Source organism: Bufo gargarizans, unplaced genomic scaffold (genome assembly GCF_014858855.1).
Source record: "Bufo gargarizans isolate SCDJY-AF-19 unplaced genomic scaffold, ASM1485885v1 original_scaffold_1791_pilon, whole genome shotgun sequence".
Classification (NCBI taxonomy): domain Eukaryota; kingdom Metazoa; phylum Chordata; class Amphibia; order Anura; family Bufonidae; genus Bufo; species Bufo gargarizans.
Window position 1 is genome coordinate 242,064 of NW_025334518.1, and position 16,187 is coordinate 258,250.

Sequence of the window (16,187 nt, forward strand, 5' to 3'; positions counted from 1 at the left end):
ATTGTACAGAGATTGTGATGTGTGTGCTGAGCAGTACAGAGTATCGTGTTTTTGTTATAACGTCTTAACTTTTATATTACTGTGATTTTATAGAGGCAGCAATTGGTTTTAGTGTTTGTACATTAGAGACAGCGTTTAGAGAGTATTCTTATATTGTTAACCTGTAAATCACCCGCAGAGTGGGAACAGGGAATATAGAAACTGTTTTGTTTAGTTTGGTTTTTCTATTGCTGGATATTGTAGACACTATCTTGTCTTCCTTTGTGTGTGAAGCCATGTGGTTTTGTTGGCCATTTTATCTTCCTTTGTGTGTGTGAAGACCATGTGGCTTTGGCAGACATCTTGGTTATTATGGTGCTGCAGGTTTTAACAAGGAATTAATTTTAGTTTGAGCTGGTTAGTTTTGTCCAGAATAAGTATCTAGTCTTTTTGTAACCTTTCTATGTACAGATTGATTTTGTGTTGATAAGTTTTGTGATATCGGTTGAGTGTTCGGTTACGGTATAGCGCAGTGACCGCTCTGATACAGGAACCATTGTGTGACCATTAGTGGCAGTTTAGCGGTGAAATCGTCCTATAGTTGATGGTTCTGCTGAATGTTTGTATATCTGTGGCTGTTACACTGGATTGTAGACTGGTTTGCCCTAATTAATACGGGCACTACAGTGTAGAAAGGTTCTGTGCCAAAAGTATTGGGACAACTCCTAGAGATCGGTACCAGTGTTTTTTTTTTTTTTCTTGTAGCAACCATTGTGGTGTTTGTTTCTTGTGCAATAGAAAGTATTTTTAAAGAAGTAGCAAAGTTGAAGGACACGGCGGCCATTCTTCGGGCTATGCAGGGATCTACTGATCCATGGCTGCAGGCCCAGAATTGTGTAGCAAACCTGATCGGTACCAGAAAATGGCGCAAAAGGAAAGGCAAGTATGCTCTGATGTTTGCTGCTGGGTGGATAGCGGATGAATATCAGGAGTCTTGTAGGCTGAAGCTGAGTTTGGAAGGAGAAGTGGAAGATTTAAAAGTGGAAATTGTTAAATTGAGATCTCTTGTCCAGCAGGCAGCTGAAGCTAGCCCCGAGTATGAGTGTACTGTGAGGGGTAATACTGCGCTGTGCAGGGAGAATGAATGGTTATCTGAAAGCCTGACGCCTGCACAGGCAGCTGAAGCTAGCCCCGAGTATGAATGTACTGTGAGGTGTAATACTGCGCTGTGCAGGGAGAATGAATGGTTATCTGAAAGCCTGATGCATGCACAGGCAGCTGAAGCTAGCCCTGAGTATGAATGTGCTGTGAGGGGTAATACTGCGCTGTGCAAGGAGAATGAATGGTTATCTGAAAGCCTGACGCCTGCACAGGCAGCTGAAGCTAGCCCTGAGTATGAGTGTACTGTGAGGTGTAATACTGCGCTGTGCAGGGAGAATGAATGGTTATCTGAAAGCCTGACGCCTGCACAGGCAGCTGAAGCTAGCCTTGAGTATGAGTGTACTGTGAGGGGTAATACTGAGCTGTGCAGGGAGAATGAATGGTTATCTGTAAGCCTGACGCATGCACAGGCAGCTGAAGCTAGCCCTGAGTATGAATGTACTGTGAGGTGTAATACTGCGCTGTGCAAGGAGAATGAATGGTTATCTGAAAGCCTGACGCATGCACAGGCAGCTGAAGCTAGCCCTGAGTATGAGTGTACTGTGAGGGGTAATACTGCGCTGTGCAAGGAGAATGAATGGTTATCTGAAAGCCTGACGCCTGCACAGGGTGCTGTAAGGGAATTGTCTGCTCTCTGCAGGAGGACAGGGGATGAACATTCTCAGTGCTTAGTGCAGCCGGAGTCAGTGAGACAAACGTTAGAGAGTAATGTGTCTGGGGTTAGAGGAAATGTATGGGCTGTAAGCATGGAGAAGTCTGAGGACTGTGGGTCGCATGGTGGACCCGACTCAGGGATGGAGATGGACAATGTGTCTGGGGTTAGAGGCAATGTATGGGCTGTAAGCATGGAGAGGTCTGAGGACTGTGGGTCACATGGTGGAACCGACTCAGGGATGGAGATGGACAATGTGTCTGGGGTTAGAGGCAATGTATGGGCTGTAAGCATGGAGAGTTCTGAGGACTGTGGGTCACATGGTGGAACCGACTCAGCGATGGAGATGGACAATGTGTCTGGGGTTAGAGGCAATGTATGGGCTGAAAGCATGGAGAGGTCTGAGGACTGTGGGTCAGATAGTGGAACCGACTCAGGGATGGAGATGGACAATGTGTCTGACCCTGGAGTTGGACGTATTAACACAATGCCAGAAGATTCCTCAGATGAGTCCGTGGTAAGTGGACTCAATACAGATGGTAGTGTGGGATCTAGTCATGCTAGGATGGTTAATGTTGTGCGCCAAGTCAAATCGCCATGTGCCCAGACAATGTATTGTGCAGAGAGGCGAGCTATCCGTTGTTTTGCATGCAGGGAATACGGGCACATTGCACGATATTGGGACGTTCCTAATGGCAACAGACACAGGTATGGTAAGTACCCCAGAACCACACCTAGAAGTGAAGTGGCTTATTCAGCAAGGTGGGGTAATGGTCCCAGACATGGAACCCAGGGACAGCCAAGGGCATTTATCAAGGAAGCGGATATTAAATCCCAATATGAACAGTGGAAATGTGAAGCTCAGAGAGGAGATTTTGTGTGCCAGAGAAGGGGGAATTAAGGGCTTTGTCAACCATTTTACTTTTTGTATTTACAGAGAATGGAGGAACTCGGAGACCTAATTTAAATTGACTTTTCCCTTTTCCAAAAAAAAAAAAAAAGGTTTTGGGACCTTGTAATGTTAAATCCTACTTCTTTGGTAAAGTGAATCTGAAGCTGTTTGGGGCTGGGGGCAAATTAACATTTCAATGACTGGGTGGGTAGAAATTCTCCTGCTATTTTTCACGGTTTCAGGCGAACCCTCCAAGACATTGATTTAATTCAGTCCTATACAGTTGTATGTTTTCCAAAGGATTTGTTTTTTGTTTTTTGTATGTGAGGTTTGGTTTTAAGTTGACATTTACTGAATCTTAATGTATATAGCAAGACGTCCTGTAACTGAAGTTTTCTACATTTTCTTTTACTACCCCATTTTTATTTTTAGTCTATTATTCAGTTTTTCTGAATAATAGACTAAAAATATTTGCGCTTTTCTCTCTCTCTTTCTCTCTCTGTCTCTCTATATTTTTCTTTCGCTCTCTCGTCTCTGTAGATTTGGTTGGGAGTACTGGGGGTCTCATGATATTGTGTGGGAACTGCTGTCTGAATTCATGGGCTGCTGCTGAGCGAGAGGTTTTTGATCAGTCAATGTGTGCTGTTCTGCTTGACTGTATAGAATCATATCGGCAAAGGAAAGTGAGTTGATGAGCCTTTTTTAAGGAGACAAGGTGATGTATATCACCCGGGCATACCAATAGCTGTGTAAGTAACCCCATTCCCCACAGGAGTACTGTGTGTTTCCTGTGCGTCCCTCCTCCCCACAGAGGTACTGTGTGTTCTCTGTTGAACCTTCCCCCACAGGAGTACTATGTGTTTCATGTGCGCCTCTTGTCCCCACAGAAGGTACTGTGTGTGCTCTGTGTTCCCCTTTTTCCACAGGAGTACTGTGTGTTACCTGTGCGCACATTCCACTCCAGGTCAATTGGAAGCCCTATCATGTGGTCAGGTCTCTATTCAGAGCGAAAACCGAGGCTGGTATACCTCATTAGGAGACTCTGAGGGGCGCTGTGTGTCGGCGAGAGCCCTTTTCCTCACGCTGCTACTTCTTTTCCTAGGGTGAACAGAGTCCATGTGTCGGTGCCAGAAATCCTAGGGCAACTCAGAGGCGAACAACGGGGAGTAGCAGCCGTCCAGGCGTGTGTCGCGGGACACTGTAGGTGGACGCACCTACTTTTAGAAGGCTCGAGCATAGGTGTAGGGAAATCTAGGGAACAGAAGGGTACCACTTCTGAGTATAGGACAGTCAAGCAGCACATGAAATCCATCTATGAAGGAGGAGTTGTTAAGCCCCTCAAAGATTGGCACCAATGGACTGTAGGTTCAGAGTGGACCATCGTCAAAGAAGGGACCTTTGAGGTCGGCATTTGGGAAAAAGTTTGTTGGTGAATTCCCCACTATACTCCAAAGCCATGGAAAGCAGAACTGTGGCTGGACGAATCCATCGATCTCCAGCAACAGGGCATTCAAAAGTCCCAGACAGTGCGAACTAACACTGTCATGTACTCCCATCCAACTAAAACTTCGGTGTCCAAGAGAAGCGCTTTTCTCTTTCTCTTTTTATCTCTCTCTCTCTCTCTCTTTCTATATATATATCTGTCTCTCTCTCTTATCCCTCCCTCATCTCTCCATCTAACCTTGAGATGATGCACCATGTTGAATCCAGCTTATTTTGGTCCTGGTTTTAAGGACGATGAGAAGGGGGGAAAGTGGTGCAGAAAACAACAATCTTCAAACTTTTTACTAACCATTCTAACCTCTCAACTGTCAATCAATTTTATAATTTAGTAGAGAATTACGTTGAGACATCACGACTGCCTTTTCTTTGACGGTACTTGGGTTAGATTTTTGCAAAGAAGGGAAAAATCACAGCCTGTCACGACCCCTGGTCATGGTCGTGACTCCTTGGGAGCCGCATGCAGTTATCCGCGGTCTGGTGTTGTCGCAACCGCAGCTGGGGGCACTTAGTGGTTTGCCTCAGGTGCGGTTGCCGCGAGTAACAGGCATGCGTGCGGTTGCCCTTGGCAACGTGTTTTGGTGTGCACGTCCTTCGTCTGTGTTTGTGTGCACTTCCTGGTCTGTTTGTTGTGCACAAGGTTGTATGCACTTGGACACCTCCCTTCACCTGCGGTTGTCTGCGGCAACGTCTGGTGTTGTGCATGTGGTGGCAGGGTCTCTGCCTGCTGGTTGTTCTGCAGGACACGGTGGCCACGCATGCCGTTGCCAGCGGTGACAGGTGAGTGAGTGTGTGTGCTATTCCCCTTTAAGTTGGTGTTTTCCCTTCTGTGGTGTAGGAAGGGTTAACTCCCTTCCCAGTGTGTGTGATGTCACTGGGTGTGGTTGACTGGTGGGTGTGGCCTTTTGGCCTATATAGCCTGAGTCTCTTGCAGGCTTCAGTAGGTTGCTCTCAGCCATGCTGGCTGGAGCAGCAGCCTGTCTCCTCCATCTGCCTGGTGAGGACCATCCTTCTGGTCATAAAACCTTGTTAGTAAAACCTTTGTTACCTTGTCTGATGTTATGTTTATGTGTATGTGGTTGCTGGCTTGTTGCACCTTATGGTTCCCTGGTTCCCTGTGTGATGTATGGTGTGTGCTGTTGTCTTCTCTGTTGTTGTAGACAGACAGCACTTTTGCATGGGTTCCGGGCGGTGTGTTTGTGGCAGGTAGGTGAGGTTGAAGTTCCACATACCTGCCACTGCCATAAGTGGTATTGGATTCCCTTTATTTCCAGCTTGGCCTTTCTAGGCTCCTGTTCCTCCGTGTTCTGGAGGAACAGGTAGTCTATCCAGCTCCTAGCCTAGGGACCTGCGGAGGGATAGTAGGGACCCGAGGTTCCTGCGCATGGGTCCTCCTACCCTAAAGGTCGGCCCATGCAGGTTAGGAGTTAGGGTCAGATCAGGGAGACTTTAGGAGGTGACCTGCTCCCTGATCCTGTGGTCTTGCAGCGACCAAACATCTCCGGGTACCGCACGGCTGGGGGTTTCCCCCACTGCCAGTCGTGACACAGCCGATCCTGAATGTTCCGCTGTAACCCCTTTATTCCATCAGGTATGCCCCCAGGCAGCCCCACGGGTTATCACCCGATGTCCATCACCGGATTCGGGAGTCTCTCCCGGACCCAGACTCAATAACCAGTGTTCATTCTAGTCAACCAGGTGATTGGGTCGTGCTAAAGAAACATCCGAAGACGGGACTAGAGGTCAGAGCCATTCCAGGTGCTGCTGATGACACCAACCTTCCTCAAGGTCGAGGAACATGACGGGTGGATCCACGCCAGCCATTGCAAGAAGCTACTGGACCACAAACCGCAATGATCAGGTACCTCGTATTCCTTTATTCTTTCTGTCTGATGCACTTTGGAAAATGTTAAGTATAGCCGGACTGGGAAGCATAGCCTTTAGGGGAGGCACCCATGATGGGGGCTTGGTTTAGGGAGACCCCCGTGGCTTAGTATAGGTGTATTCAGATAAAGGGGCCGGGGGTATTGGGTTAAATATGTAGGAGAGATAGTGGGGGTAGCCATTTTGCTGGTAATACAGCATGAGCAGTCCGGCCATGGATACCCTGGAGGCTGTAATCGGGCAGTTAAGGGCAGCAGCGGCCATCCACGGCACAGGGTGGCTTCAGGATTCCGTCCAGGAGCTGCTGCGGGGGAGGCTGGGGCAACTGCAACTCCCCAGCCATCTTTTACGCCAGTCGCGGTGGACCAGGCCTGATCAGTCCCCCCCTGGAGCTCAGTGCCACATTAGGAGCCCCTCCGGGGACCCTCCGCTCCGGCAGGCAGCAGGGCACACTCCTGCCCGCAAGCCCAGGAGCAGGAGGAATCCTGCTAGTAGACAAAGCTCACGTGGGGCCCGGACCCGGTCCCCTCTTCACCTGCATCAACTCACTAGGGAGTCCAGAGCTGCTGCCTGTTGCTGCGATGGAGCCGGGAATCAGCAGGCCATCGGCAGCTCTACATGAGGAGATGTCAGGCCACGCCCCCCTTGAAGAATAGGGAGAAGACCGCAGGGGAACCGTGCACGGCCAGGGGACAGATTCTGGGAGCCATTTCTGCAGGGTCGGCGCAGAGGACGGGACAACAGGAATCCGGACCAGTGGCTGATGGGATCACAGCACCCAGGCAGCCAGGTGAGGCCCTTGTGGGACCATTAGCGCAAGTGATAGCGGGTTTGGGCTCTGGGGGGGTGGGGCCCCTTCAGCTGACGTGAGTAGAGGTTTGGGCAGTTATTGGGGTTTGGTGAGTTTGGGAACGGGAGGTCTGTCACCTTTAACGACTTATGGGGATGCAGGCGGTTCTGGTGGGCCAGGGGCTTCTTGGGGGCGCCGAGGAGTGTGGAGGGTAACTCGGTGTCAGTACAGACGCAGGCCGGGGGGGTCGGCTAGGGATGGGTCAGAGCGGTTATATGATAAGGCGAAAGGGGAGGTGTATGTCTGCTTTGAGGGCCCGCTGGGGGCCCATTTGAAGCAGAAGGTGAGGGAGCGGATCTGGAAGGGGGGGTATGTGGATATTTTTTCCCTGCTCCCCCTGGAGAGATTAAATTTGGATAGGGCTAGAAAGGACGAGGGGAAGAAGAAGGGGGAGGAGAAGAGAAGACATTGCTTAATACCGCGGACGTTTGCCAATTGGTTGCAGGCGTTCGCAATTTTAGCGAGCGTGATTGGCGAGAAGTTGCTTGACAATTGTTCGGCGCTTTTCTGCTACATGGATGCGATTGGGGAGTCTTACAGGATGTACGAGGGTTTTCCATGGCTGCGGTATGACAAGCAATTTAGGCAGCGCAAAGCGGTGCGTCCGGACATTACATGGGACCACAAGGACATAGCATTGTGGCTGAAAGTGACGGCACCAGCGAGGTCGGGTCAGCCCTTTTGGGGGGAATCCGGAAGGGGTTGGGGGACAATCCACCTTTGAGTCGGCAAAAGATTTGTGTTTCCTCTTTAACAAGGGGGAGTGCAAGTTTGGAGCTAAGTGCAAGTTCAAGCACGAGTGCTCCACTTGCGGGGGGTCCCACAGAGCATTGCTGTGCTTCAAGGGAGGTAGACAGCGGAGTGATCACCATAGCAAAGGGGGTGACACCGGTACAGTTGGAAAAGATGGAGCCCTTCCTAAATAGGTATTCCGACGGTAGGGCGTTGCGGTTATTGCAGGATGTTTTTTTGTTTGGTTTTAGGATTCCGTTCGTCCCGTCAGGGATGGTGCTACTTAGAAAGAATTTGAAGTCGGCCAGGGAGCACCCAGGGGTAGTTACTGAGAAGTTGTTTAAAGAGGTCAAGTTGGGGCAGATGGCGGGCCCCTTTTCGGAGACACCTGTGGCGGATTTGCGCGTATCGCCGCTGGGGGTAGTTCCGAAGAGGGAGGCAGGCAAATTCCGCCTTATACATTATCTGTCTTTTCCTAGAGGGTCATCGGTAAACGATCGTATTGTTCCGGACTTGTGCTTGGTGGTTTATGCCTCATTTGACGTGGCGGTAACATGGGTGCGGCGGTTCTACCATAGTGGATGAGATGTTCAACGAGAAAGTTGAAGCCATGAGAGAAGTCTCTTCCGAACAGCGACAGTTAAAAACTCTTTTCCAGGAGAAATTTGCTCTCAACTATCTTTTAGCTGAAATGGGGGGTTTCTGTGAATTTATTGGGAAGATACTGGTGACAAGGTTCAGGCCCATCTAGATAGAGTTAAGGCATTACAGGGGCAAGCACGTGTGATTGCAGATGAAGGTTGGAACCCCTTTAAAGGTCTGGGGGGCTTCGGTGATATGTTGTTTTCTATAGGATCGTGGCTTAAGGAAATAGGAGTGTATGTCCTGTTACTGCTGTGCTTTCTATGTGGCGGTGAGAATGACCTGCTGCCTGATGAATTGAGTCGCGAGGAGCTGTTCAGAGGACCATGTTATGATCGCAGAGAACCATAGCCCGGAGCAACCGGATTCTTACTCCGGGAGTACCAACCCAAGAAGAACCACAAAATTTTATGGAACCGTCATGGAGAATCACCCTTCCTTTTGAAGGCATTTCTTTATTAGAGACACTTTAGAGACTTATCACTGTCACCACCCTTGCCAGGACGTCGCGGTCAAGAAACTGAAGAGGCCCAAGAATGATAGGCCAGGTTCTTTTTGTTAGTTCATCTGTAGTGTAGCATGTTCCCCTTTACATGTTAATTCCCTTTAGAGGTCTGGTTTGAGTGATTTTAGTGTAAGGGAGCTGCTGAAATGACGACATATGGCGAAAAAGGTGGGAACTGTGGTGGAAAAATTATTGTTAGCCATATGGTCGCCATCTATCCTATGGAGATGCACAGATTCGTTTGCATCTGAGCAGAAACTTTCGCACGATGGTCTGGTCGTCCCGACCTGTAGCTGATTTGTGCCCGGCCTGGTATTACTGCAAGATACCAGTGTCATGGCGACGGCTGAGGCGGGAGGGATGGGGGCCGTTGAACAAATGTTTCTTCATCCACGAAGATAAGCACGGCAACGGAAAAGGGCGCAAATAAGTGTGCGAATGCTCAAACATAAGTTTGCGCGATCATTCATATCTTCGCCAGCCAATCACTTCATACCATAACCTGTCTCCCCATTGGTCATGATTGTAAGACCACCTTCCATCTTCTGATATAAATAAACCTCGCCTAGCTGTTGGAAGCAGGCAAATTATTGCATCCTGCTTGAGAACGTCTCTGTGATGTTACATCAGGGATTTCCTGATTGTACTTCTGGCGGTCGTTTTCGGTTATGAGAACGAGACTAAGGAACAAACAGCAATATCACTCCGAACTGCACACATCACTGGAATTCCATGTGGGGTCGAGGACCTCATTATCCTCCACATCATCTTCCACCCAGTCTTCACCCCTGCCCTTGTTGTCGGTCTGCACACTGCAGAAAGCCCCAGCAGTTGGCACCTGTGTTTCGTCATCATCCGAGACGTGCTGCAATGGTCCTCCCATGTACTCATCTTGATAGATAAGTGGTTGGGCATCGGTGCCCTCAATCTCTTCCACTTCTGGGGCAGGGCTAGGTGGATGGCCCTGGGAAACCCTGCTAACAGAGTCATGAAAAAGCAGAAGAGACGGCTGCATGACTTGGGGATCAGACTGCTTGGCTGATGTGCAAGGGGGTGAGGTGAAAGACTGATGGACATCGGCTGCAGGTGCCAACTGTGGTCTTTCAGCAGGAGACTGGGTGGGAGACAATGTGAAGGAACTGGATCCACTGTCAGCAGCCCAATCTACTATCGCCTGTACTTGTTCTGGCCTCACCATTCGTAGAGCCGCATTAGGCCCGACCAAATACCGCTGCAGGTTCTGTCGCCTACTCGCACCTGAGGAAGGGGTTTCACTTGTGAGTGTAGCTGGTACAGATCGACCACGTCCTCTCCCTGCAGTAGGAGCTCCACCAGCAGCATCACGACCTGGGCCACGTCCTCTCCCTGCAAGCAGGAGCTCCACCAGCAGCACCACGGCCATAGCCCCTAGTTGATGCTCCTCTAATTTTTTATGGTCACCCACCAAAGTGGCTGACAGATGAACACTTGTATTTCTGTGTCACGGGTGCAAATGAAGTGTTTTGCACCCAAAAAATTGGCTATAAGTCACTGACACAATTAACAGACTGATTATCTCTCCTATAGCAGTAAGACGGATGGAAATGCGGCGTTTTGAACCCCAATAATGGCTTTAGGTCACCCACAGAATTAACAGCCCCATTAACTGTACTGCACCCACATCAATGCCTACAGGTCATCCACAGAGTAATAAAAATAAAAGCCTAACCCCCTCCTGCCGGCAGCAGCGTCCTGTCCCTACACTAGTCAGAGCAGAATGGCGGCGCACCATGTGATCCGGTATTTATTCATCCATGGTCACATGGTGCACCGGCCAATCACAGCCATGACAACACTAGGCCTGACTGTGATGGCTTCCATGTGCCCACAGCTTAATCACTTGTTGATTGGCTGGAGCAGGCTCTCAACAATCTTTATTTAAACAATGAACACGGACTATTGCGCCAATGCCAGTGTTCAGTTCGGGAACCCAAACACCCTAATGTTCGGTACGAACCCTAAGAGTCCAGGTTCGCTCATCCCTACCCCCGAGCAGACCACGGCCGCTGTACCGCTGATCTGCACAATGGCTTTAGCATCGTGCTCACACAGGACATCTTTGCACATCTTTGCACTGTACAGGAGAAGAGCCGCAGGAAGCCTACACTCACTTCCCCTCAGAAGATGCGGTGGTGGGAGGTAAGTCCCTGAGGAGCAGGACATATGAGGACATGTAATGAGGGGTCATGGTCGGGGTTACTCACAGCCGAGGTGGAGGAGGACTTCGGGGCTCGTCAGGTTGTTTATACTGTTCGCGGCTGTACAGGTGAAGGATCCATTATCCTTAGAAGACACCGGGCTGATGGTGAGAACGCTTCTATCTGCACTTAGCACGTAATGTGGCTCCGGAGGCAGGGCCGCCCCGTCCAGGCTCCAGGAGTAGCTGACATTTGTACCGCGAGCCGAACAGCGCAGAGACACTGAGTCTAATCCCGGCCAAACCAGTGCTGATGTGTTCACCGTCAGTGATATATCCGATATACGATCTGCAAATACAGAGGAAAGCATTAAAATGTATGGCAGTGTATGGAGGCCGTACCGCAGTGTATGGAGGCTGTACGGCAGTGTATGGAGGCTGTACGGCAGTGTATGGAGGACGCACGGCAGTGTATGGAGGCTGTACGGCAGTGTATGGAGGCTGTACGGCAGTGTATGGAGGCTGTACGGCAGTGTATGGAGGCTGTACGGCAGTGTATGGAGGCTGTACGGCAGTGTATGGAGGACGTACCGGCAGTGTATGGAGGCTGTACGGCAGGTATGGAGGACGTACGCAGTATATGGAGAACGTACGGCAGTGTATGGAGGACGCACGGCAGTGTATGGAGGCTGTACGGCAGTGTATGGAGGCTGTACGGCAGTGTATGGAGGCTGTACGGCAGTGTATGGAGGCCGTACGGCAGTGTATGGAGGCTGTACGGCAGTGTATGGAGGACGTACGGCAGTATATGGAGGACGTACGGCAGTATATGGAGGCCGTACGGCAGTGTATAGAGGCTGTACGGCAGTGTATGGAGGCCGTACCGCAGTGTATGGAGGCTGTACGGCAGTGTATGGAGGACGCACGGCAGTGTATGGAGGCTGTACGGCAGTGTATGGAGGACGTACGGCAGTGTATGGAGGCTGTACGGCAGTGTATGGAGGCTGTACGGCAGTGCATGGAGGACGCACGGCAGTGTATGGAGGCCGTACGGCAGTGTATGGAGGCTGTACGGCAGTGTATGGAGGACGTACGGCAGTATATGGAGGCCGTACGGCAGTATATGGAGGCCGTACGGCAGTGTATGGAGGCCGTACGGCAGTGTATGGAGGCCGTACGGCAGTGTATGGAGGCTGTACGGCAGTGTATGGAGGACGCACGGCAGTGTATGGAGGCTGTACGGCAGTGTATGGAGGACGTACGGCAGTGTATGGAGGCTGTACGGCAGTGTATGGAGGCTGTACGGCAGTGCATGGAGGACGCACGGCAGTGTATGGAGGCCGTACGGCAGTGTATGGAGGCCGTACGGCAGTGTATGGAGGCTGTGCAACAGTGTATGGGTGGAGCACAGGGTGGAGCACGCCATGGTTTGCTGTTTGTATGGAATGAGGACAGACGTCTGCACCGTGAGGGTCTGATGAGATCAGGGGAACATGGGCTTACAGGAGAGCGAATGAGCGCCTACAATACTCCTACACAGATCTTACTCCTCTCATACCCGCACCTGCAGTAGACATTTTGGTCTTGGGTTCTCTCCGGCTACTACACATGATATGGAGTATCTGACAACTTTAGAATTTCTTGCATAATTTGACCCATTTTCTAAGATAAACATGTTCCCGGCCACCCCCTGTATGATACCATGGAGGGACCGGAGGGCAACCCTCAGACATCTCAGGAGGCTTCTCTTACATGATACGGTCACATTGATGGGGTCGCTGAGGTTGGAGCTGACCGGGTTCTCGATGCGGCAGGTGTAGTGCCCATTGTAAATCTCAGATATCGGGGTGAAGTCCAGGGATGATCCGCTGCAGAAGACATGGGGCCCGATGCATATAGGCGTCTGGTCTCGGTAGAAGGTGTAAGTAGTCACAGTCTGACCACCGGCATCACACAGGAGGGTCACATTGGTGCCATTAACGACATACATGGAGTCCATTCTAATCCTGAGGACGGGTTTATCCAGAGGAGCTGAGAAGAGAGAAGAACACGTCAGTCAGTACCAGCCGTCCGCCACATACCATCCATATACCACAACACACTGGTGTCTATGGGCCCCGAGGCAGGTACTATGCACCCCCTGGCGTTCTGCCCGTCACTGTGCTCATATTGCACGCTATAACGCTGCTGTCACTACCAGAGCTTTGAGACGTTCTCAGAGCTCTGTGTCTCCACCCCTGTGATGATGTCACTTAGAGTTTGGAGGTGTTCTCACTGTTCTGTTTCTCCGCCCCTGTGATGAGGTCTTTACTCCCAGCTGTTCCTCCTGCGTTTGATTTCCCTGCCTTTAAATCACCCCTCCTCCTATTGCAGGGCGTGGATTATATTTCTCTTTTCAGTTGTAGCTCTGCCTTGAGTATCTTCACTTCTTAAGCTACTAGTTCTCTGGACCTGTGTTCTGCTGCTGCAAGCACTCCGGATATTGCCAGCGGCCCTTGGATCCGTCTTCTCTGCGGCTGCAGCTCCATCAGCTAAGTGTGCAGACTTTGTTGTGTACCTGGTGATTTTCTGACTGGATCTGAGGTGGCCACGGTTCCCTCCATATTCTGAGCAGGGCATCGGTGGCCGTGCCCCTTCCACTATTGTAGGGGTTACAGGGCTCATCAGTCTAAGGTACGCGGGCATGACTCTTCCCACCATTTGGATCCGGGCATGTGCTTTAGCAGCATAGGGAGAGTGTTGAGGGTCTGACAGGGGTCACCCTTTCTCTTCCCTAGTTTGGGTCCGGTCAGTAGCTCTTCTTACTGTGTATGCTCTGGTTACCCAATGTAACGGAACTCCTAGCACCCCGACCGGGTACCTCCGTCGATAGATGCTCCTAGTGCTTTCCGAGGACTCCAAGCACTCCACTTGACACCGTACACCCTGCAGACCCCACGAACCGCCGCAGCTTGGTTGGGGTCTCACCGTCCTCCACCCACGCTGGACCTACGACAAGGCTCCAGGCTCCAGTGGGTGAACCTCTCCTCCAGCCAGAGAGCAGGAACAGCTCTTACAAGAGCTAGTAGTTATGCCAGGGGAGTATAGCAAATCTTCAGCGTATAGCAATCCCCCAGTTTGATCAGTTATCCAAACACCAGTCTCAGCATGATGAAGGATAAAACAGGAACACTTTATTGAGGGCTACTCGCCCGTATTTATGCAGGTCCATATCTGGTGGACACGCCCACAGGGGACCAGAATGGAGACTGCGACACACCGAACAGATACAACATATCCCCACAATGCATCATGGTTTCCTCCTCTCTGTCCCAGAGACAACCGGGGGATAATCCAATTATCTCTCAGGACAAAGGGGAGATCGCCAATACACATGCTGGAGACAACAGGACAGAAATCACCAGTTAAACACACAATGTCACACCCTCCCAGCAACCACAGACATTTAACATATTCCCAGATAGCTCAAGTCTGAGTGCATATCGTTAGGCGAATGACACTCAGACCACACGAATACAATTCAACTAGCCATCTGGGTACCCTTACATAACAAAATACAATTCCAAAGACAGATTTAAGCTGTGCGGCCGGCCTGTCTTCTTTAAAGTTAGTATGGGCCATAATCCTGAGGCAGGAGGCTGGCAACCAGCCCCCTCCAAAACATCGTGGCGAGGTTGGTTTCGTCACACATCTCCCCCTTCCAGGGAAGACTAACCAGATACCTGACCTCACGGTCAGTACCTGAGTTAGTCTGGCAGTCCAACCACAACCCCATACTGGACCTGTTGAATTTTGGGGCCTGGCTCTGTTCCGTATGTCCCCAGCTGTTGAGTGGGCATCTGCGACTCCTTGCTGCCTTGTGGTTCTCCAGCTTGAAGCTGTAGGTACTTGGTGGGCAGAGGCCGGCTGCGCTCTGCCCAGATGCCAGCTCTTCCGCGGGGGTAGCCTGTGGAAAGTCCGGCTCTGAAGAAGAGGGTAGGGGAGGGCAGAGGCCGACTGCGCTCTGCCCAGATGCCAGCTCTTCCGCTGGGGTAGCCGGTGGGGAGTCCGGCTCTGGAGAAGAGGATAGGGGAGGGCAGAGGCCGACTGCACTCTGCCCAGATGCCAGCACTTCCGCTGGGGTAGCCTGTGGGATGTCCGGCTCTGGAGAAGAGGATAGAGGAGGGCAGAGGCCGACTGCGCTCTGCCCTGATGCCAGCTCTTCTGCTGGGAAGAAATCAGTGGGTAGCGCAGGCTCATCCCCTGCCCCCAGAACTCTGTTGGGAAGTAGCTGGGAAGGGGAGGGCTCGCTTACCTCCTCCTCCTGGTATCCCTGCGGAGATGGATGGGGATCTGGACCGACTGTCCAGCATCCCTGTAGGACTGGCACCGAGCCCGCGGTCTCATCTGCGCCCATGCAGAGGGGCTTGTGTTCCCCTTTTCCTGGTATCTCCGGCTGCTGGTGGAAGGTGAGGCCGGTTGCCTCTCCTCCCCAGGACTCTGGTTGCTGTAAGGCAGAGGGACCCCGCATCTCCTCCCCCTGGAACTCAGGTTGCCGCTGGGGAGAGAGACCGGTTGTCTCCTCTCCCTGTGATATGCACTGCCGCTGGAGATCTGGGCAGGCGGCCCAGCATCCCTGTAGGGCCAGTAGAGAGACCTCGGTCCCATCTCCACCTGCCATCTGTGGGTCCCCCCAGGACCAGTCTGTGAGGTCCCTCAACATTTGCGAGTCAGGATCACCTGCGTCCACACCTGGCAACTCCCACTGCTGCCACCAATGTAACGGAACTCCTAGCACCCCGACCGGGTACCTCCGTCGATAGATGCTCCTAGTGCTTTCCGAGGACTCCAAGTACTCCACTTGACACCGTACACCCTGCAGACCCCACGAACCGCCGCAGCTTGGTTGGGGTCTCACCGTCCTCCACCCACGCTGGACCTACGACAAGGCTCCAGGCTCCAGTGGGTGAACCTCTCCTCCAGCCAGAGAGCAGGAACAGCTCTTACAAGAGCTAGTAGTTATGCCAGGGGAGTATAGCAAATCTTCAGCGTATAGCAATCCCCCAGTTTGATCAGTTATCCAAACACCAGTCTCAGCATGATGAAGGATAAAACAGGAACACTTTATTGAGGGCTACTCGCCCGTATTTATGCAGGTCCATATCTGGTGGCACACGCCCACAGGGGACCAGAATGGAGACTGCGACACACCGAACAGATACAACATATCCCCAC

General features: G+C 51.4%; 1 protein-coding gene across 1 annotated transcript in view; it reads right to left on the reverse strand.

Annotated features, from left to right (window-relative positions):
* The window catches only part of LOC122923655, a 129,756-nt gene that overhangs the window by 100,968 nt on the left and 12,601 nt on the right, over positions 1–16,187 (reverse strand). Inside the window, exons 6-7 of the mRNA XM_044274510.1 lie at positions 12,726–13,004; positions 11,041–11,322 (exon numbers count right to left, since the gene is read on the reverse strand). Coding sequence (XP_044130445.1) covers positions 11,041–11,322; positions 12,726–13,004 — 561 coding nt within the window. The remainder of the gene's footprint in view (positions 1–11,040; positions 11,323–12,725; positions 13,005–16,187) is intronic.